Source organism: Bombus vosnesenskii, unplaced genomic scaffold (assembly GCF_011952255.1).
Source record: "Bombus vosnesenskii isolate JDL3184/JDL3185 unplaced genomic scaffold, Bvos_JDL3184-5_v1.1 scf7180000013285, whole genome shotgun sequence".
In the NCBI taxonomy this organism is placed as follows: Eukaryota; Metazoa; Arthropoda; class Insecta; order Hymenoptera; family Apidae; genus Bombus; species Bombus vosnesenskii.
The window spans coordinates 2,677,392-2,697,660 of record NW_022882938.1 but is presented as its reverse complement, the minus strand read 5'-3'; the positions used below and the strand labels follow the sequence as shown (position 1 = coordinate 2,697,660).

Here is a 20,269-nt window from a genome sequence, read left to right as displayed (position 1 = left end):
TTTGTGCCTCCCGACATGATTAAAATCACTATCGATATAGACTTCTCAAACTATGAATGCCTTCTTTTATACGTTTGTACAACAGCTTTATTCTTTATATAGCCATTCGCATTAAAATCGTTACGATATTGCTATACAGAAACGTTTAATATACCGATAATAAGGAAACAAGAGACACTCGTAATTCGAGAAAGATATATATATATATATATATCATGTCTAATATCAAAAAAAGATCGCGATGAAACGATTATAAAAATTTTCTTCTTACAATGATTTTTAATGCAGATAACAGGAGCGTTAAGTCTACCGTGTTTTGTGTTGCTACACGTAATTACTATACAGCGATCGCTTTCCAAGTTTCAGTCGAATAATACAGATAGTAACACAAATATCGAACGAATATTACATGATCGTTTTATTACTTTATTAAAAAATAAAGAGGTCGAATATTCGTGCTGCTCGCACAGCTACCGTTGTAGCAGTATAAAAGATAAAACCAAGCGTGCGAATAACTACAAAACAAAAATCTAACTTGCGTCTCCGGAACTTTTCCTTACTGAGAGAAAAGGCAGGAGAGCTTACGGATTTTTCCTTCCACCTTTTTTGTGTTTTCATTTCTTTTCTTTCTTTTAATTTATCAATGAAATTCTATGATCTTCGATGAACGACCGTGGTTGGCAGACGTAACTGTGACGATTCGATAACAATGAAAATTCGATGATTAACAAGGAAACGTTAACAAGATAATGTTTTGATTATTTGAGAAAGATAACAGCTCTTTCTTCGAACTATAGAAAGAAAAAACGTAAAACATGGAATAGATCAGTCGGATAAAATTGGTGATCGCGTGATTGTTATCACTGGGGTACAGTACTTATCAACGTTATCGCCGCATTATTTCGGACTAACAAAAGAAAGTTACGTCAACCTCCGATATTTTTTTCCTTCACTTTTTTTCCTCTTTTTTCTTTTTCTTTCCCTTCTTTTTATAACGTATGTATACACTTAAGCTGCCATGTAACTAAATATACATGTACGTCTCCTCTTTACCATGTCGCTTTGATTATTCGATAATAACCATTACTACTGGTTGTTTCGCGAGGAACATACAAAGTACAAGATTGACGGCCTCTTTTTTTCTTTCAATTTTCTTATCCCCAAGAACTAAGGGAAAGAAATACGCGAAAAATCCTTAAGGCTAAAGATATTTAAAGGTAATCTATAAACATCATATACTCTCCTTTTTTAATGTCCATAATATAACTGTATGTAGTATAAAACGTAAGAGAATTTTATAATCTAACAGTGATTTCAAAATACCAATAACTGCAATTTGTAACAGGTATAGACTTTACATATAAAAAAAATATATATATTCATTTTGTGTTCCCCCTTTCAAAGTATTTAAAAGGGTCTAAAAACGTGTTTGTCTATTTTAACAATTACCACATGTTCATATAAACATCTCGTATAGACGGACGGTTATTGCTTTAAAACATGACGATCAATATTGTCGTTCTAATCGATTGCAAAGAAAAGGCACTTCGTTTAAGCATATCGCTTGTAAAATAGTCTGAGCATTATCGACACTCGATTGCGGTGTACATGTGTGTCAATATGTATACACACACACACACATGCGATTCGGAGAAATCTGTTTCGAATCTGAATCATACATGTAACACGACTTGTTCCGTATGCCAACTTCGAAGTATAGACAAGTGTCCGTGTGTTAAAAATGCTTCGATACTTTTAGACGTTGCCGTTGCTTCCGTAAACATCATATAAAGATCACCGCTATATGAATCGATGAATATCGAATAAAATATCATTTATCGAACATCATACCTTCTTTCTTCTTGTTCTTCCATTCTCTCTGTACATAGTGTTTTCATAATAATTGCACTTCGTCCTTATTTCATTCCACAAGTTTTCAATGTACGTTCACAAACTCCGTGAACACATCAGGTATGACGCTGTTCTTTTTAAATTTAAATCACATGCGAGATCCATGATCGTAAAAAAATCTGATATGTCATGATATCAGATTCCTTTTGTAAACCAACGTGATATAAATATAATTAAACAACAATTTACTTGTCTACTCCATACTATCGGGAAGTATATCGAGCTTTCTCCATTCATTGCGCTCTCCTCCATTGACCCGAACGGTACGCACATTAAATATTATTACTCATAATAAAATGAATAATATTCAGTTCTCTCTCTCGCTCCCTCTCGTACAATGCTTTAGTATAGAAATACAAACTTATATACAAAATGTTGTGGGGACAAATGCACTCATACACGCATACAAGCATACAAACACTCAAATACCCTAATAATAAGAGAGAAAGAGAAAGACCCGAATACATTTTTTACATACAAGATGTCCTAAAAATCTTAAAATACAACGTCACAGATTGTATTCTTCATTCAATTCCAACAATTTCGATTATTCCATGCAGCAGGTGGTAAAAAATGGTGGAGGAGAAAACTAGTTTCTGGAGAAGCCTCAACGATAATTACGGCCTGCTCAACATTCTCAAAAATTTCTTCAGGAAGACTCGACAAGCTTGCCATGAACACTAGATTTTAAGGCTTCGAATTTCACTATTTTTTACCACCTCTCATTACTCAACAAGCACGATATATAACAAGAAATTCGTAGTATGGAATTCAATAAGAACTATAATCTTCCGAATTATCGTCAACATTTCTAGGACACCCTGTGAATGTTTCTGTATAGACATTTCTGTATATACGTTGAGCATAGCGCATTTTGTATTTAAGGCTCCATTCTACTTAAACTTTAAAATTTTTCTCGTTCACGTGCGTTTTTTTTTTTTATGGAATAGTCGTTACTTTACTGGTAAGATCCTCTAGAATCGTTCCATTTAGTTTAGACGTATTGAAATTGCAATTTTTTTTTAACGAATCGATTTCATAAATTGCTTGCCTGTCATAGACAATTCTTTCCTCCATACTACAGCCACGTCAGCACGTTTTCAGGTTTTGTCGTATTAGGGTTTATCAGCGATTGCACATCGTCCAAAATATCGCTACTGAAATCTTCACTCAGCTGGAAACAAAATTACAAGAAACAGGAGAGTGATATTTGAAACAGTCTTTGTAACTACTTTTATATATAAAGATTTAATAAATACCTGTAACGATGGAACAAGATCGTCCGTCGAATCGATATTATCGCTCAATGTAGAGAGATCTGGGGTCTCCATGGGTGCACCACCATCTGTAGAAGAGAAAAGAAAGAAAGCTTTTAATATTACCGTATTATTGTCGAAGCGAGTTCAGGTGTGATAATGTTCAAGGAAGACTTTAAGCTCAAGTTTATGGAAAACGGATCGTTGTCTCTTCTCGTGAAATATTATCGCTTTACTTCTTGATTATTCTATCTTCGCTGATTTATAAACTGAAAAAATTGTGTTCAAAGTTTATGAAATTTTAAATTATTGTATGTAGATCTTAAAAAAACTCAATACATATTTGTTGTTTTCTAAGTAGGATTTTCATCATACTATTATAAATTTGTATTCTTTATATCAACGAGATATATGTGAGCTGATTAATTAAATTTGTTTGAAGAATGTAGATAGAACAATTAAGCATTAGGGCGACGATATCGCATATAAAAGAACATCTTACCACTGGTGCCATCCATGTTATCGTCGATGTTTGCAAGAAAATCTTCAGGTGTATGAGGAAGAGAATAAGCAGAACCAAGACCCAGACCACTGTCTGCGCTTTCCTGACGTGCATGTTGTTCGTTGATTCCCGATAAAAATGGGTCCATAGCGGCGTCGGTAGTGCTTTGTCGGAGCATAAGCTCTTGCTACAGATAGAAAAGACCGCGCGATATTATGAAAGACAAAAGCGAGCGATCAAACACTCGAATAAGTACTCACCTGACGTATAATTTCCTGTTGCCGTTGCTTAAGACGCTCGCGTTCCATCTGTAACGACTGAAGACGGAGTTTCTGTTGACACGCTTGCAATGTTTGATTACTCTGAATGCCACCACCTGTGGGTTGTTGTTGTTGAAGCCAGTTTTGTGGTAACATCGCACCTGAAGTCGGAGCCCTTTGTAGATGTGTAGCTAAAACAAAACATAGCGGAGCTCGATACAATATCCGGTAAAAGTTTAACAATTCGTACGAAGAGAAGTACGAATTCTCGCATGAAAATAAAGACACTCGTCTATGATCGACCTTTGGAAGCAACCTACGCGATTTAGAGTGGGTCGATCGCAATGAAACTTACGGATTCTTGGATCGAACCACGAAGTGGTACGTGTCTGATGATTAATGAAGTAGATTTCTCCTTCAGGAGTACGCGCTTGCTCCCATCCGTCGGGCAATGGACCTAGAGAATTGGTAGCGCCGGTCGAGGATTTCCCATTGTCGACGGCGGCAGCCACAGCTGCCACGTTCGCTGCTGCCGCTGTTTTTCGTGGATCTTCCCATGTCGTGGTTCGCGTCAGGTGGCTGGAAAATAAAATTATAACACGTTCAGACGTCGTGCTATTTTGTACGTATAGCGTGGCCCCGTGCAGAAACTGAATACGCCACGGCACGTACAGTTATCCACATATAGTAGGCGCATTCTAAAAATAGTTCCATTCAAAAGACGACGCGAAGGAGTAACAGCAGGCGCCTAGCGGTAGTTAGCATACGAGTTTTAACGTCTCGAGAGAGAGAATAAAACGTATTTCACGAAATTTCCCCAAGGATCAAACCACTTTGTACCGTTCTTCCACGTCACGATCTCGTCGTCAATACGAAACAGCGATCGAAACGTTATGCTCTGTTATTCGCGGAAACGCTCGGATTCGTCTCCTTTATTTATTCGTCGCGTGATCGGTGGCAGGTCGGAGAATCGAAAAGTTAAGAAACAAGAAGCCACGAAATACACGTTCCAATACATCATGATCGTATTTTAAAGCATTTCGCGGAAACAGACGGCAGCAAAAGCTGTACCGTGTGTTTCTGCGTACGAATGAGCCCGAACTCCGTTTTGAGAAGTTACCGCACACACCGCGATCTGGCTCCGATACGGGACGAAACGGTGTAGCATGGGTCCTTGAAATCGTAGCCACGCACGGCCCGGAGCGTCTCTTCGATCGTCCAACTAATTCCTCCTACTGTGCGGGACGAGCATCGTGGTTAATTAAATGGCAAAGCATCGTTCGGCAACGGCAGCAGCTTAGCACACGGGGATGTGGATGGAGTCGTGGTCGTTTTATCCGAAACGGCTTTACTCGGCACGAAAACACTACGTCGTCTCTCGGTCGACAAAAATAACAGCTAATGGCTGTGATTGCCGATCTCGTCGTCTTCCCTCTACCTAACGTATTTACCTTACTCACGTGTCACTTTTCAGCCGGGAGGAAGTAGAAAACACTACACCGTGCACGACCGCCGCTCTTATTTACCTTCGTGAAACGAATACCTTTGCGAACCGATTACCTTGCCTGACTCCATAGAAATTTTAGACAACGATCGAACATGCGGCACGCTTAATACGACACCGTGGTTCGAACACCGAAATTTCCCAATCGGGCGATGTATATCGGGCCAGAACCATCAACCAACAGATTCATCCGCATGGCAAATTTCGTGGACGCGTAGGAAGAAGATTGCTTTTCCAATGATAATTCTCGTAACCATTTAAACGAATACGTTCAAATCGCTTGTCACGAGTTCCTCGAACAGCAGCCGCCACCGATTCTCGAATCACCACGAACGCAGAAGAGTTCAGCCCGCTTTATATTTTGCCAAAAGTGTCACTCGTTTGCATTCCATGGACGATGACTTAATGCGTTTCGCTTAAGTCATCGGCGACGACATAAACAAGTTGTCTAAATCCGCATCGGGATATCGTGCACCGGTTCTCAGTATTTCCGAGCGAGAAACAAATCTTCTTACACGGTTAATAATACCCGCGGAACAGAACGCGTTTGACGTAGTTTTAACATTAAGAGCATTATCCAATCGAGATATATCTGATCGAGCGTGTTAAGCTGCGTCGTTTCCCGAGATCCGTCACCGGGCAGCCACGGATCGAGAAGGACACGAACAAAACACGGCTCGTCGATTCCTCTGACGCGATCTCCGGATAACGGCAGAGACGCGGGTTTACGATCGCGTCGATCGATCAAGAAAATTTCAAATTTCCCTCCGAACTCTCGCTGAATGACGCTTTCCTCGGTCGAATTAGACGAAAGGAAATCGGACAGAACGATCATCCCGATGAACTTTTGTCAGACGACTCTCGAAAGCGATGCTTTTCTTTGCCTTCTCCTATCCTTCCCCAGCTGCGATTCGATCGTACTGATCGATTCAGCTTCGAGAGAAACTCACGTTTCCTCGTTGATCAAAAAAAATGACAGAAGAATCGTACAGTTACGATTAAAGTAATAAAAAGGAAGGAAAGGAAGAACAACGGGGCAAAGGAAAAGAAATTGAAAATCTATCTCCAGGATGCGTGATCGGCGGTGGCATAGCAGAATACAGAACGGCGGTGTGTTCCAAAAGCTACATGTCGCGGGTCTCTCCGGGAGCGGTTGGATGCGTTCCAAGAGAGTCCGAGGTAGAGAGAGAGAAAGAGAGAGAGAGGGCTAGGTGGCCGAGAGGCAAGGGTAGAGAAAGGAAAGAAGCGAGAAGAGGAAAAGAGGGAGAGGTAAGCAAGCAGGCAGGCAAGTAAGCAAGCAAGTAAGCAAGCTAGCAGGCAGGCTAGCAGGCGAACAGGCAACCAGGCAGCCAGGCAGGCAGCTCGAGAGCATTGGAGAATTACAAGAGGGTTTCTGTGTGGCGCACAGCATACGGACTACGATGTATTTTTACTCCGGACATCACGGCGCCGGACAACTCGTAAATAGACACTCTCGCACCGACGCTCTCTTTCGCTTGCCTGCTCTTCTCTCCCGTCGTCGTCGTCGTCTTCGTCGTCGTCGTCGTCGTCGTCTTGGTCGTCGTGGTCGTGCTCGTGGTCGTCGATGCACGATACTCGTTACATCCCTCCAGCACCCTCCCCCCTCGAAAAAGCTACGACCGATCCCCTTCCAAAAATGACATCCAAGTACCGAGTTAATACATGCTTTTAACGACCTACGAGAACGAACAACTGAAAGCAGAACCGCTTAACGAACAATGCTCGATAACCCTAGACATCGAGGCATCCTCCTCGTTTTCCACGCTGTTTCATCTTCTCTCTAGACTAGGCGTCGCGTCGGCTGCTCGTTTCGGAAATCGAGGCGATCCCTTGTTTTCAAAGTCAAGCGCGCGAAACATCGATAACGAACACCGAGCGCTCGATACGAGACAGTGCGAGAAAGCAAAGGCCTCTTTGAATGAACGGGGCTACGCGTTCAGACACGACACGCAGCGTATCAATTGAGAATCTTCGCTTCGAGAGTACATAAATTGTAGCCGAAGTACGTAGCGAACGGAACATCGCCGTCACGTCGCATGGAACAAATATGAAACAATATTCACGGGCCGATTATGACGTCATAGATGATATTTACGAGTCGACTGGAAACCTTTAACGATACACGAAATTTCCATTTAACTACGCGTCAAAATGATCGAAGAAAATCTACGAATATCGCAAGGATTACTAAAAACCTATGAACCTTTGTACGAGCTCGAAAAGATTGTCCAATCGAAAATAGTTTTCTAATCGACGTATCGTAGTCCCCTCCGACTTCGATTAGCCGCAGCGATAAGTTATTATTCGAATGGCTGACAAAATGAAACGCCTGGCAAGTCGCTTGAAAATCAACGACGAAGAAAACAGAAAAAGGACAGAACGGTGATCGTTAGTCGGAAAGCGGCGAGAGCGAGTCTCGCCGAGGACGCTCGGTCCGCCTTGAACTTTCGATACATTCGAGGTATTCCCGGAGATTTGTCCTCCTATCTGGCATTCGTGTTTGCAGCGCAAGACTCTCTCTCGTCTACAGGTGTGTCGGGGTCTTTAGCCTGTCGAGTGGTCGAGTAAAAACTTCGATCCTTATGCGAACGTCTTAACGTTGTAACGCCTTTGCGGAAAAGAGCACGACCTACTCCTCGTTCCGTGGAAAACACCGATTACTATATAACGCGCATAATATTACCGATGCAACTGTTACGCGCGCGTGTACACACGCGCGCACACACGCACACGGGCACACCGTACATTGTAATACAAATAGATCGAACGTGACGCGCGCGTAAAATAAAGTCTGCCGTGTGTCGTTTATCTCGCGTTTTTAGCTCTCCTCGCGTCACGAATGTTATTTATCGTTCTGTACCTTTCGCTTATCGAGAGGAACGTCTTTCGAGACGCGGCACACCAAACGAGAAACGGATTATACCCATTCGACACGCCGCGTCGCGGAAATGTGGTCGTTCCACGAGCAATCAGCGCATAGTTTCCTCTTGAATTTCTCAAATAGCGTTATTTCTTTCCCCCCCCCCCCCTTCTCCTTTTTTCCTTTCCTTTTTTCTCAGATAAAAACTTAAAAGACACGAACAACCGACGAAAAAGATAAAATATCGGACACGATGGAAAAAAACAGAAGGAAAATGCGTGTCCGCGTTGTCGAACTGACCCTGAACACAACAGGATGCCGATGTCGCGCACACGCGGTCAACTTTCACTGCATTCGAAAATGCATAGATACTAAACGTCCTCGAAATGAATTTACGAGGAAAACGGCTGGAATATATCGGCATGGTCGATTCCACTCGTGGATCGTTTCTCTGGCGGTCGTTATCGACCAGTTCGCGAGAGATTCGCGTTACTCCGTCGCTCGAACGAGGAAGTAGCCGCGAATCAATTGCCATTAGCATCTCAGCCTCGCGATTACGCTCCGTATATAACAGTATTCGTTTCTCGGATACTTTGGAGCGCGGGCGTGGTTCGTTACTCGTACGATTTCGAACGTTTTATCGCGTCACATAGGAACGCGTGATTTTTTGACGCGTGATTTCTACCAGTCGCAAACAATTCCGAATAATGCGCACCTATCTCGACCGTAATACCAGTAACAGCCAAAGAGAATTGTCGTTCGATTCTTCAGCTTTCTCAAAAATATAGCAGCAAAAGTAAAAAATTAGATATTTGCTCGCCAGAAGCCAAAGAAAACATACGAACGAAGGAGAATCGGTACAACAAGGAATGACACTCGTTCGTGAAACGAGCTCGATAAACGAGATCCGTTGAAGCGAATAAATGTAGAGTCGGTTGAATTCCACGTATAGTGTGACTCTGCTCGTGACTAATGTTTCGTCAAACGATACAGTTGACGGAAAACCTTGGTTGCCTGCTCGTCGTGTCTCGTGTGTTCACCTGGCGGTGGAACGTGTTTCTCGAACTGGCAAGATCGTTGCGTTCGAGCGAGCGAACGTACATCGCGATAAGAGAGCGATGTCTTTGCCTGTCTCTCCGAGAGAGAGAAGAGACGGCGCCGCTGTTTACGTCCGGTCGATGAAAGAAAAAAAAAAAAAAAAACGATCTCTCCACTGGTTCGTGGCAAAGTCGTTTCGTTTCGACGGTATACAGTTGCTCCTTCTCGCTGGTATGTAATACGCGAACCTAGCTAACGGGACCAACGTATAACATTATACGGCGAGGTAGTAACGCGCGAGTTGCGCGCCAACCGCGCGGCAAACGAAAAATCCAGGAAAATATCCCAACGATGGGTCTCTACCAAGAACTCTCCGTCGATCGCGTGAAATTTCGCGCGAAACAAGCGAGTTGGTTGAAAGACGATGACGCGATCTGGTCGCTTCCAACGATACCGGACGTTTAAACGGCGCGTCGTCGTCAACGTTTCTCTGTTTAGGCTCTCTCGTTATTTTCACTGGCAGAATATAGAATACACTAAGAGAATGCACGGAGTAGAAGCGACGTAACAGAGAGAAAGAGAGAGGAAGGGAAAGAGAGGCGAGGCGACACTTCCTAGAAGGTTTCAAAGAGTCAGTTTGTTCGCGGCTCGAATCACGTTTCAATTACGCAAATTAGATTCTAATAAGTCCCGCTTCTGGATAAGATCCAAAAGCTCGGAGAGACGGGCCAGAGGTAATTGGACGAACGGCGCGAGAGAAGAGAAATAAGAGAGAAGACACGGGTGCCGTCACGGTAGTCATTACTGCATAATACAACAACCGTGCGGCTCTCGGTTGGCTGCACTTCTTTTACCATCGGCCATTACCGAGCAACTCTCCTCGCGGCCGCTGTGTTACGTCTATCGAGGGAATGCCATGCTTTTTCTCGTTCCATGAACGATAATCCATAGTAGCACCGGAGCACGGCAGCAACTACTATATCTTACTATAAACAATTAAACGATATTTACGTCGGATCGGTCGCGGTCGAAATAGCCATAAATCGGTCGGAGAAGCGCGAACCCGAGACGTGATTAATTCTCGTCGATACAAGGCTACTCGGGTAAACGTAATTATTCGTCGAGCCACTCCTTTCTTTCCTTTGCCATTTCATTCCGCTTCCTGCATTGCGAATGGGCACGTTACCGATACATAACAAAGTACCGGGGGAAAACGGCTCCGTTTCATAGAAACGACTAAATTTCAGATCCTATAGGAAGAAAATTTCAGATATACGTTTCGATACGAACGAGCAAACGAAAAGACGCGACTCCTGGTAGAAAGTACGATTGCGATAAAACCTTTTAGAAAACTAGAAAGAGAACCTTTTAGAAAATTAGAGAACGAGCTGTGTTACGAGCATTAAGAACATAGAAGTTACGGCGAAAGATCGACGGGAAAGATTGTCTAATTACGTTTTTACGTAACATTTCGGTAGGACTTAGTGGCTCGAGAAATTAAGGACGAGGGAGTGATTAAATAACGATCAACGAAAGACGGTAAAATATACGTCAACGACAGCGTATCTGAAAATTGCTCGATGATTCGACGACGATACCTATCGACGAGTTTTACAACTTTCACGATGCTATCTCGAAGCGAAGGCTCGTTGCGCGACGTTCATTCGAGTTTCCAGCTCACGCTGAAATCATAGAACGTAAACGGAAATGATTTCCCTGAAAGAAATTCCCCTTAAATGGAACGAAACGAGACCGACCATCTTGGCTGTACAGCTTCCGAGCTTGAAAATTTTAAGTTGGTAGGTAAAAATAACGGTTCCAAAATAAAAGAAGGAAATTCATGTTCACATAGTAAAATATTTGACTGTGGAGGGTTGAAAGGGATGGACATTGCATAAAGGGATAATTCTTACGAGAAGTAAGATCCAATAGCTGGCATTCTCAAAAACTAACCTGCCTAGTCCTCGTTCTTACAAAAATGTCAGCGGCAGGTAGAATTCGCAGTAAAGCATTAATAGGTAGGGTTCGAACAGTAAAACTCAGGTAAAATTTTCTGGTAGAAGACGCATACACGAGAACAGAGATTTCTCGAGTTTCTTTTCCCGGCTTCTCTGTAAATTGCGTTCTTCTTGTTTGCAAATAAGAAAGGAGAAAGAGAAAGAAGGAGAAAAAGAGGTGAGAATGACGATGAAAATACTTGGAAATGAGGCGAAGAACAATACCGGCTAACCGAATGAAAGCCCTTTTCAATTGGTTTTGAGGAAGGCGAACGTTGAAAAGAAGACACGTTGAATATTTACAAAAGTACAGGTATAACTGAATGAACGAGAATCCCTTCGTTCGCAGGTGTAGTCGTTATCGATACGGAGGCAAAACGTATCGATTATCGCCGGGATATCTGTACGTGACATCAGCCACTCGACCAACGAAATCGTAATCAGACATCAAAGCAAACAAGGAGGAAAACGTAACGCGGTCGATCGATCGACTCCGAGGAAAACACGTGAACTCGAAGAAATTGAACGTGGTAATGCATGCCGACATTAGCTATTATCCTCGAAATTAAAAAAAAAAAAAAGAAAAAGATAAACATAATAAAGGAGAGATATGTCTGAAAGAAAACGTTGTTCCATAAGTGGAACAAAGCGAAAGATGATTTGGGCGATCTCTAATTCTTTGAAAACTGCTGTTTCAAGCAGTTTCGTCACGAAAATCGTGAAATATTGGAAATTAGACGCGGCGATCGAAAAAAGAGAGAAACGTCCGAGCCACCGGCGAAATACAGGTGGGTGGAAGGAAGCGAATGAGGCGACAAAGCAGACGAGGAGCGTTTCCCACGACAGGTGACACGTGGGAATCCTAGTGACGGCGCAGGTGGATCAGGTTAAACGAGCGAGATGGAAGAGAAACGGGGAAGGGACTGTGGAGGTATCGAGTAGGCGGCTCGAGATTGACAAGGAGAGCCGAGCCAAGAGAAAGACGAGAAAACGGGATCCATAGCGGGGACAAGGAGGATATGCTAGCAATTGGCAGTGGGGAGACGCGGCCGAGAAACGGAGGAACGGAGAAACAACGATGAGTAAGTCGAGGTGGTGATAAAGACAGTAACGGCCTTGAGGTATGTGAGACCCCAACACGACGAAAATGTGAACCAGCCAGCAGTCGCGTACAACGGTGAACTGCTCCGATCCGGAGTAGGATCGTTTATTCAATGGTCATAGATAGAATCCACTTGGAGATGAATCAATAAGGTTGTGAAATGACTAAGAAAATGTCAGATCGATGTCGTCTGTTCTCGGCATTCCCTTCCCGTATCTTCTGCTTCGTATAATGCCGTAAGAGGATCGACAAACGTGAAACTAGCGTTTATCGAGGAAACCTTAAGAACGTTCATGAACAAGGGTTCCGTTGATAGGTAACTAGTCAGATTCTGTGGACATGTTAGAAAAATGTTGAAAAATCTATATGATTCGATCGATTCGAAAAGAAGATAGAAATGGGCGGGAAGGGAGATAAGCAGGAAATAGGGAAAGGAAAGAAAAAAGAATAGAACAGCAGGCTTTGGAAAACAAAAAGAGGAAAGTAGACTTACTTGAGGAAGTAGATTTGTCCCTCGGGGGTGCGCGCCTGTTCCCATCCATGTGGCAGGGGACCTAGGTCGTCGACCGTACTGATGACGTCGTAGCTGCGTTGCTTCTGGTGATGATGGTGACGCGCGTGCGGCTGGGGCGCGTGCTGAGGCGCCTGCTGAGCTGAGGCGTAGGTTTGTTGAAGAGAGGCCGGGCTGCTGTGAGCGCGAGGATGAGCAACGGTGAGGCCAGCCGCGGCCGCTGCCGCGACTGCAGCCGCAGCCGCACCTGCGGCGTTTGATCCGGTACCAGCGGCAGTATTTCCACTTCCACCAGTAGCCGCACCTGCTGCTCCGGTAGCTGATGTACCGGTGGCGTTTCCACCGGGTGCTGGGCCGGCACCGGCGACCGCGGCCGCTGTACCAAACGCGGAATCCGCCGAATTCTCCCGTGAATGCGAAATCGAGGGACTCTTGCTACCCGTCGACGGTGGATTAAAGAAGGAATCTGGTAAATTGCGCATGCGCAGTGGTACTTGCAGCGGACGCTTCGAGTCTGGCTTCAGGACGCTGTCGAACAGTGCCTGTAGATCTGATTCCGAGTTTTGATCGATATTTACTACCAGATTACTTTTCGACAACTGGTCCACGTCCTGGTTCAGCGCCATTTTGGATCACGCACTCTAACGCGCTTCGTCCGTGTCTTTCTTTCGCCCTGTCGTCTCTCTCTCCTCGTATCCTGTACACTCTGCTGCTACCTTTCGTTCTTCTTTAGTTCTCCCCTCTCTTTCTCTCTTACACTCTTCTTTCTTCCCTTCTTTCCGTCTTCTCGCCTATCCTATCTCCTTCCTGTCTTTTTCTTTCGTCACCGTCGTTCTGAACCTTCTTTCCACCTCTCCCTCTCCCCTTTACGCTACGTTTGCTCTTGTCTTTTACGGTACACCTATGGGCATTCGTGCATAGCACACCACCAGTCTCGTCTCTATTTGACCTGTACACACAGTCTCGCTCTCCTCCGTCACTCCTCGATTCCTCGACAACGCGATAGCTTCTTCTCTTTTCCACCTGTGCGTGTCGCGAGAGACAACAAAACAAGCAGGACAATGCCGCCGCCGCCGCCGCCGCCGCCGTCGCTGCCGCCGTCGTTCTAACTACCACAAGGTCCCCTTGTACCTCTAACCTTCTACAATACCCTCGAATTTTTCGACGAGTAACGTCTCCTCCACCTCTTACCACGATATCGCGCACCAGGAGAAATCGACTCGTTTTGCTAGCCGGCCGTCTAGCAAACGAGTGCTAGCGTTCACCGTGCGTGGACACGCGATTACGTACAGGGCCTAGAAATTCCCGTGTATCCGACTGATTCTCATCTTTCCACGCTACCTGCTGGCTGATACTGTTACCAAATTCTAACGGCGCTCTTTTCGAAAGTTTATCGCCAGTTTGATACAATAATGTTGTTTACCGCTAAACGTCCAAATACGAAAATAAAACTACCTTCGCGCGAAGACAGTATTACTTCCTCACTTTTTAATAAATTCGAAGAAAACAATCACAAAAGAATCAAAAGGCTTTAACGATGTTATTATGCGATTAATAAATTTGTACATACGCTACCTTCGATAACTTTTTAAAATGACCATACATTTTAAGCCTTCATTAAACGATCCTCCCTCGTTAAATGTTTAAAGTTCGATAAAATAAGAAAACCATACATCGATACCATTTGAATTTTCTTGATGTTTGTGAGATCTAACCTCCTTTTTGGTCCTTTTTATTTAAACACTAAATTTAACTTTATTACATGAAGAGTACCAAGAACAATTGAGTAGAGTAGAGTATGAGAAACGCATTTTCAAGTATCCTTCCAAAATCATATTTCCTCATCGGTAATCTCATACTGAAGATATAATTACAAGATTCAGGGAAGTGCCATTTACGAATGTATACATGCAGCTACATGATGATTGGTTATTGCTTATTTGGAACTTTTAAAAGATATAATTTACTTCAACAGCTTCTTTTATTAAAAATGTAACATTTAGTTGGTTCAAAGTAAAAGTTTTGCTCCTATATCCTTCTATTTCTATTTCTACTTGTTCCTTTATCATGCTTAAAATAATAAATAATAGTAGTAAGCTTAATCAATCCTCCTAGATTGAGACATTTCAGTTCTGCTATCTAGAATATTATATGGTCGATGGTTTCGATATTTCGGTTGTGTGGTTACTTTAATTTATTGACAAAAATGTAACACTTCTATTTTAAATTGACTATGTTTTTACAACCGGAATGATATCTGTTTTATCCACGTTAAGTTATTTGTGTAAATATTGAAGGTGTTTTTATTCAAGTAAGAACTCGTTGACACGAAAAGCAAAAATGTCTTCGAAGAGGTATTTAATTGTTTTTACTTCGTGTTTTTAAACTTGCAGAACTTTACAAATTTATGGATGGAAGTTATTTGTAGCTAGAAGGAATCGTCTTTCGATTTTTAGCGCATTTCACTTGTTATATGAAACAATTGTACAGTATCGATTCTTTGTTTCTTTGTTAACCTGCATTATCAATTTATTCGTATTATTTATTATATTTAAAGTTATTTCAGCTTTTCTTAATAAATCTAGAAAATATTAGTTCTGCGCGTCTTTTAATTTGTTTTATAACCGACAAACCTGCTTATCTAATGCACTTATAGTTCGATTTTAATAGAAATAACGCATTTACATATAGCATGTCACTTATCTTATAAATACTTTGTTTAAAAAAAATGCAAATTGCATACAATGAAACTAAACAAAAAAATCCAAGTATTATTTCTTTGTATATTTTCACATATTATGTGCAAGTATTATATTTATCTTTGATCAGATATTACAATTTCTTTTTTTAGTGAATTAAAAAAACTGTCTGAAGAAAGTTTAACCAGACAACCTGAAGAAGTATTTGATATAATATGCAAGTTGGGAGAAGGGTAAGTGGATAAAGATATAAAATGGCATTTAATCTTTAATGAAATCTTTTTTTATGTAATTGTTTTTATAGTGTTTGTTTTATGTTTTGTTCATATAGATCCTATGGATCAGTTTACAAAGCATTACATAAGGAAAGTGGACAGGTACTTGCTATTAAACAAGTTCCTGTTGATACAGATTTACAAGAAATCATAAAAGAAATTTCTATCATGCAACAGTGTGATTCTCCATATGTTGTTAAATATTATGGAAGTTACTTTAAAAACACTGATTTATGGGTAACATTGATAATATAATAAATAATATTTTTTTATTCATTCCTTGCTTGTATATAATCAAGATATGGTTTCATAGATTGTAATGGAATATTGTGGAGCTGGATCTGTTAGTGATATTATGAGGTTAAGGAAGAAGACCCTTCAAGAAGATGAAATAGCAACGATTCTCAGTGATACCTTAAAAGGTTTAGAATATCTCCATTTGAGAAGAAAAATACATAGAGATATTAAAGCAGGAAATATTTTACTCAATAATGAAGGACATGCAAAATTAGCTGATTTTGGAGTAGCAGGACAATTAACTGTAAGCTATAAAACATAATATTTATCGCTATATATGATAAATCACTTTATTGATCAAAGTAGGAATTAATTTTGAAAATTTCTTTTAGGATACAATGGCAAAACGTAATACAGTTATAGGAACTCCATTTTGGATGGCTCCAGAAGTAATACAAGAAATTGGATATGATTGTGTCGCAGACATATGGTCTCTTGGTATAACTGCTTTAGAAATGGCAGAAGGCAAGCCGCCATATGGTGATATACATCCAATGAGAGCAATATTTATGATTCCAACTAAACCACCACCTAGCTTTAGAGAACCTGATCAATGGAGTCCTGAATTTATAGATTTTGTCAGTGGGTGCCTTGTTAAAAATCCAGAAGAAAGAGCTACTGCAACTGAGTTGCTAAATCATGAATTTATAGGTAAAATCTATGATAATGAAACAAATTTGCTCTAGTTTTCTTGCATGTATTATTCAATAAGGTATTTTATTACAGGCAATGCCAAGCAACCAAGTATTCTGAGTCAGATGATTGCAGAAGCTCATGAAATACGAGAAAAACAAAGTGTACATCGTGCTCATGTTATAAATAATGTGGCAATTAAAAATCAAAATCAGGCAGAAGATTCGGTACTTATATTGAGATTTATTATGAATGCTATGTATGCGCGCACGTGTGTGTGTGTGTATACTAATGTTAATAATAAACATTTGATGTTTATTGTAAGGATGAAGAAGACTGTAGTGGAACAATGAAACCTCTGCCAGAAGACACGGGAACTTTAGTACCGAGTCATGATCTTCCAGATACGGGTACACTTGTTTCAGCAATGTTAGATTTGGGAACAATGGTTATTAATAGTGACACCGATACCGAAGCTACTATGAAACGTAAGCACGTAATGTAATGAAATGACGAAACACTAAAAAGGAAAATAACAAATATCGTTTATTCATAGGACACAATACAGGGTCAGTGGAATCCGGAAAAAAATACCGGCCACTATTTTTAGATCATTTTGATAAGAAAGAAGCACCTGAAATAGGAAAGGTATAAAGTAATAAATGTATTATAGTTGATGATTATATTATGTAAAATGTACATGCACGAAATTAATTTCTTAATCTTTAGGGAAATGGACAAATACTTGGGGTACACAATCAAGATAATGAAAATAAATTAGAATTACGAAGCCCTACAGAATCTCAGAGGTTTCAAAGTCACCTACAATTACAACTTAACCAAATTTCTCACCCTGTACAAGAACAACCTCATAATAACATATCCAAGTTCCAAAATGTCTTCACAGAACGTGATTTCGACTTCGTAAGTAATAGACACTTGCAAATTCTTACAGAAGGTTGAAAGTAGATTAAGAACTTTCCCAGTATTTTTAGTATTTTTTTAACTTAAAGTCGATCGATATAGTGCCACTTTAGGCATCATTAAAAAGAACTTGAATATAGATAAACAACCATATCCTGCAGCTGAAGTTTCTCTCATACGAGGAACTACAGCAACGAATGGCTAATCTGGATGCGGAAATGGAAAGAGAAATTGATGAGCTGAGAAGAAGGTACCAAACGAAGAGACAACCGATTCTTGACGCTATGGATACCAAGCGAAAACGTCAGCAGAACTTCTAACAGTTTGGTTACTTTTTTTATGCAAATAAGTGTGATGATGATAGATAAAGGGTGTACAGTTGTATAAATGAATAGATTTTATTCATCTCGTTCTTAGTTTCATCAAAGAGAACAACATTGTTTACTAATTAAATATCTACCTGACAAACGATAATTAATAACGATTAAAAATATTTTCTTCTTGACAATGTTCAAAACAATGTTTATCTCCTTGGGAATCAAGTACGAGTAATACTAGCCAATAGCCTCACGTCACCAATGTAAATTATTATACATGATTTAGGTGAGCAAGTAATTATACTTAATTTTTTATCATTATGTTTACATATATACTGTTATTATGGATATCTTATAGAAATATTATAAAATTTCTTCAACATCTTTTTTTAGGAATTAAAACTAAAAGATTAAAAAAACAAATGAAGATAATTATGCCATGTTTGCAACTTTGTTTTTGATGTAAAAAGAAATTAGATGAGCGTCCATGTGAAATTGGTATTCGGTTTTCATCTTACGCTAGTCACGTATTATGCCATTTATTTTATCGATAATATTACATTATCAGTATCATCACTCATACGAAATATATGCATGGAAGTTATCCCGAAAATATATTTATATATGTAGTCCTATATGCTAATGTATTTTTTACTTGAAGCAGTTTCAGATAAGTGAACAACTTAGGACATATTGAAGAATTTATTCCTCCTTAACTGCCATAGGTATATTACGCGTTTATCTATTGATATAATTAAGTTACGGAATGATTTTAAAGTTTTGTGAATACAAATTGGAAATTTTGTAGTAGTATCATTGTACCATGCAAGATTACGATGAGAATGATAATATTTCAATGTGAAGAAATACTTGACGAATTAACTTACCGAAATTAGTCTTCCGTATTAGAACGTATCTTGATATTTCAATAATTTGTTAAGTCAGTAATTTAAATTGTTGAGATAGTCGCAATGGCAAGACTTATACTTTTTAGCTTTATATAAAATTTTTATTCTTTTAAAACATATCTTTTAAATTATTACCATATTTAGAATTTTCATACAGCATATCATTATTTCTTGTACTGATAAAGCTTTCAATACACATGTTATAGGTCATACCACAATAACAATAACGCGTGTACGTATCGTTGAGAATACTATGATATAGTGGAGTAATTCTTTGCTGACGTTGGGCTATTTTACAAGTAGCGGAAATAGATTTATAATACTTAAATGCTATAGCCAGAACTGACTTTTCTGTTTATTTAGGAAGTAACAATACAGAATAACAACATATTTTTGATATAGAAGATATGCACATTATGGTCGAAAAAGATACAAATATTAATTAATTATATCTAGTCTTTATATGGCCCTACCATGACATGCAAGATTATTAAAACAATAGTATTGAGTTTCACCATTAATAAGAAAAGCAGATAACTAACTAAGTTATGTTCTTTAAAAAAAATGTCTCTACTGTTCGAGAAAAAAATAGTGCGCACCATTCACTGCGACATACAATATATAGCGTGTTGCAATATTCTAACAGAAACAAATAAATTTTACTCGTACAGAATTACACATTTGATAGAACATAAATATGTTTGTAGTGACAAATTTTCTATGTTCATCTTCCACTTGTATTATTAAAATGCAAAAAAACATGTGGAAGTAATATTGTAAAAAATAGTTATGCATTTCCATATATTTATCTATTATCCAACACTAAAAAAATGCGATAAAAATTTTTTTCTATGAAAACTTAAATAGTCCATGAAATAGAGATCTATAATATTTATGAATATAATGTACACATGTAGAAGTCTATTTCATAGGACAATAGTGAATCTGTTTACTTTTCATATTAGAAAAACACTACCATTTTATATTACAGTTTATAATTATTTGTTTAGGAAGTCATTCTAATTTTACACCTTTCTTATGCATTGTACCATTCTCTATATGTTTGGGCAAAATATACAGACTGAAGGCAGAAAATTGTCTTTCAAACAAATAATTACCTATCTAGTTAGAATTATAATCTCATTATGCAGCGTAACCTATGAATTACTCCCATTTAGTATTAAAATAACAGATATTAATTTTCATTTAAAATAAAGCAAAATGAAATACAAATGTTAATATAAGACACTGCCT

At 39.8% G+C, this 20,269-nt stretch overlaps 2 protein-coding genes across 3 annotated transcripts; one reads left to right on the top strand and one right to left on the bottom strand.

Annotated features, from left to right (window-relative positions):
* Positions 1 to 1,227: 1,227 nt before the first annotated feature.
* On the bottom strand, positions 1,228 to 14,266 carry LOC117232256 (transcriptional coactivator YAP1). The gene is made up of 6 exons (XM_033491529.1): positions 12,945 to 14,266; positions 4,285 to 4,508; positions 3,930 to 4,120; positions 3,670 to 3,856; positions 3,171 to 3,256; positions 1,228 to 3,085 (listed from the first exon to the last, which is right to left on the bottom strand). The coding sequence occupies exons 1-6, from the start codon at positions 13,586 to 13,588 to the stop codon at positions 2,990 to 2,992; spliced, it is 1,428 nt and encodes a 475-aa protein (XP_033347420.1). The 5' UTR covers positions 13,589 to 14,266; the 3' UTR covers positions 1,228 to 2,989.
* Positions 14,267 to 15,100: 834 nt separating this feature from the next.
* Positions 15,101 to 20,110, top strand: LOC117232129 (serine/threonine-protein kinase 3). 2 transcript variants are annotated; one of them, XM_033491305.1, is made up of 10 exons: positions 15,101 to 15,316; positions 15,814 to 15,894; positions 15,993 to 16,173; positions 16,250 to 16,477; positions 16,566 to 16,884; positions 16,960 to 17,093; positions 17,192 to 17,354; positions 17,423 to 17,514; positions 17,596 to 17,790; positions 17,952 to 20,110. In XM_033491305.1, the coding sequence occupies exons 1-10, from the start codon at positions 15,303 to 15,305 to the stop codon at positions 18,108 to 18,110; spliced, it is 1,566 nt and encodes a 521-aa protein (XP_033347196.1). In that variant the 5' UTR covers positions 15,101 to 15,302; the 3' UTR covers positions 18,111 to 20,110. The 2 variants fall into 2 exon arrangements, with proteins under 2 accessions (XP_033347196.1, XP_033347195.1); XM_033491304.1 differs by having other exon boundaries at positions 17,931 to 20,110.
* Positions 20,111 to 20,269: the final 159 nt, after the last annotated feature.

Excerpts from the sequence above, each read along its gene's own strand:
- LOC117232256 (XM_033491529.1), bottom strand. The coding sequence starts at position 13,588 with ATGGCGCTGAACCAGGACGTGGACCAGTTGTCGAAAAGTAATCTGGTA. Across the intron at positions 3,257-3,669 it reads TAACATGGATGGCACCAGTG|ATGGTGGTGCACCCATGGAG; the intron begins GTAAGATGTTCT and ends TCTCTTCTACAG. Across the intron at positions 3,086-3,170 it reads ATCTTGTTCCATCGTTACAG|CTGAGTGAAGATTTCAGTAG; the intron begins GTATTTATTAAA and ends TTTTGTTTCCAG.
- LOC117232129 (XM_033491304.1), top strand. Across the intron at positions 15,895-15,992 it reads ATATGCAAGTTGGGAGAAGG|ATCCTATGGATCAGTTTACA; the intron begins GTAAGTGGATAA and ends TTGTTCATATAG. Across the intron at positions 16,174-16,249 it reads TTAAAAACACTGATTTATGG|ATTGTAATGGAATATTGTGG; the intron begins GTAACATTGATA and ends ATGGTTTCATAG.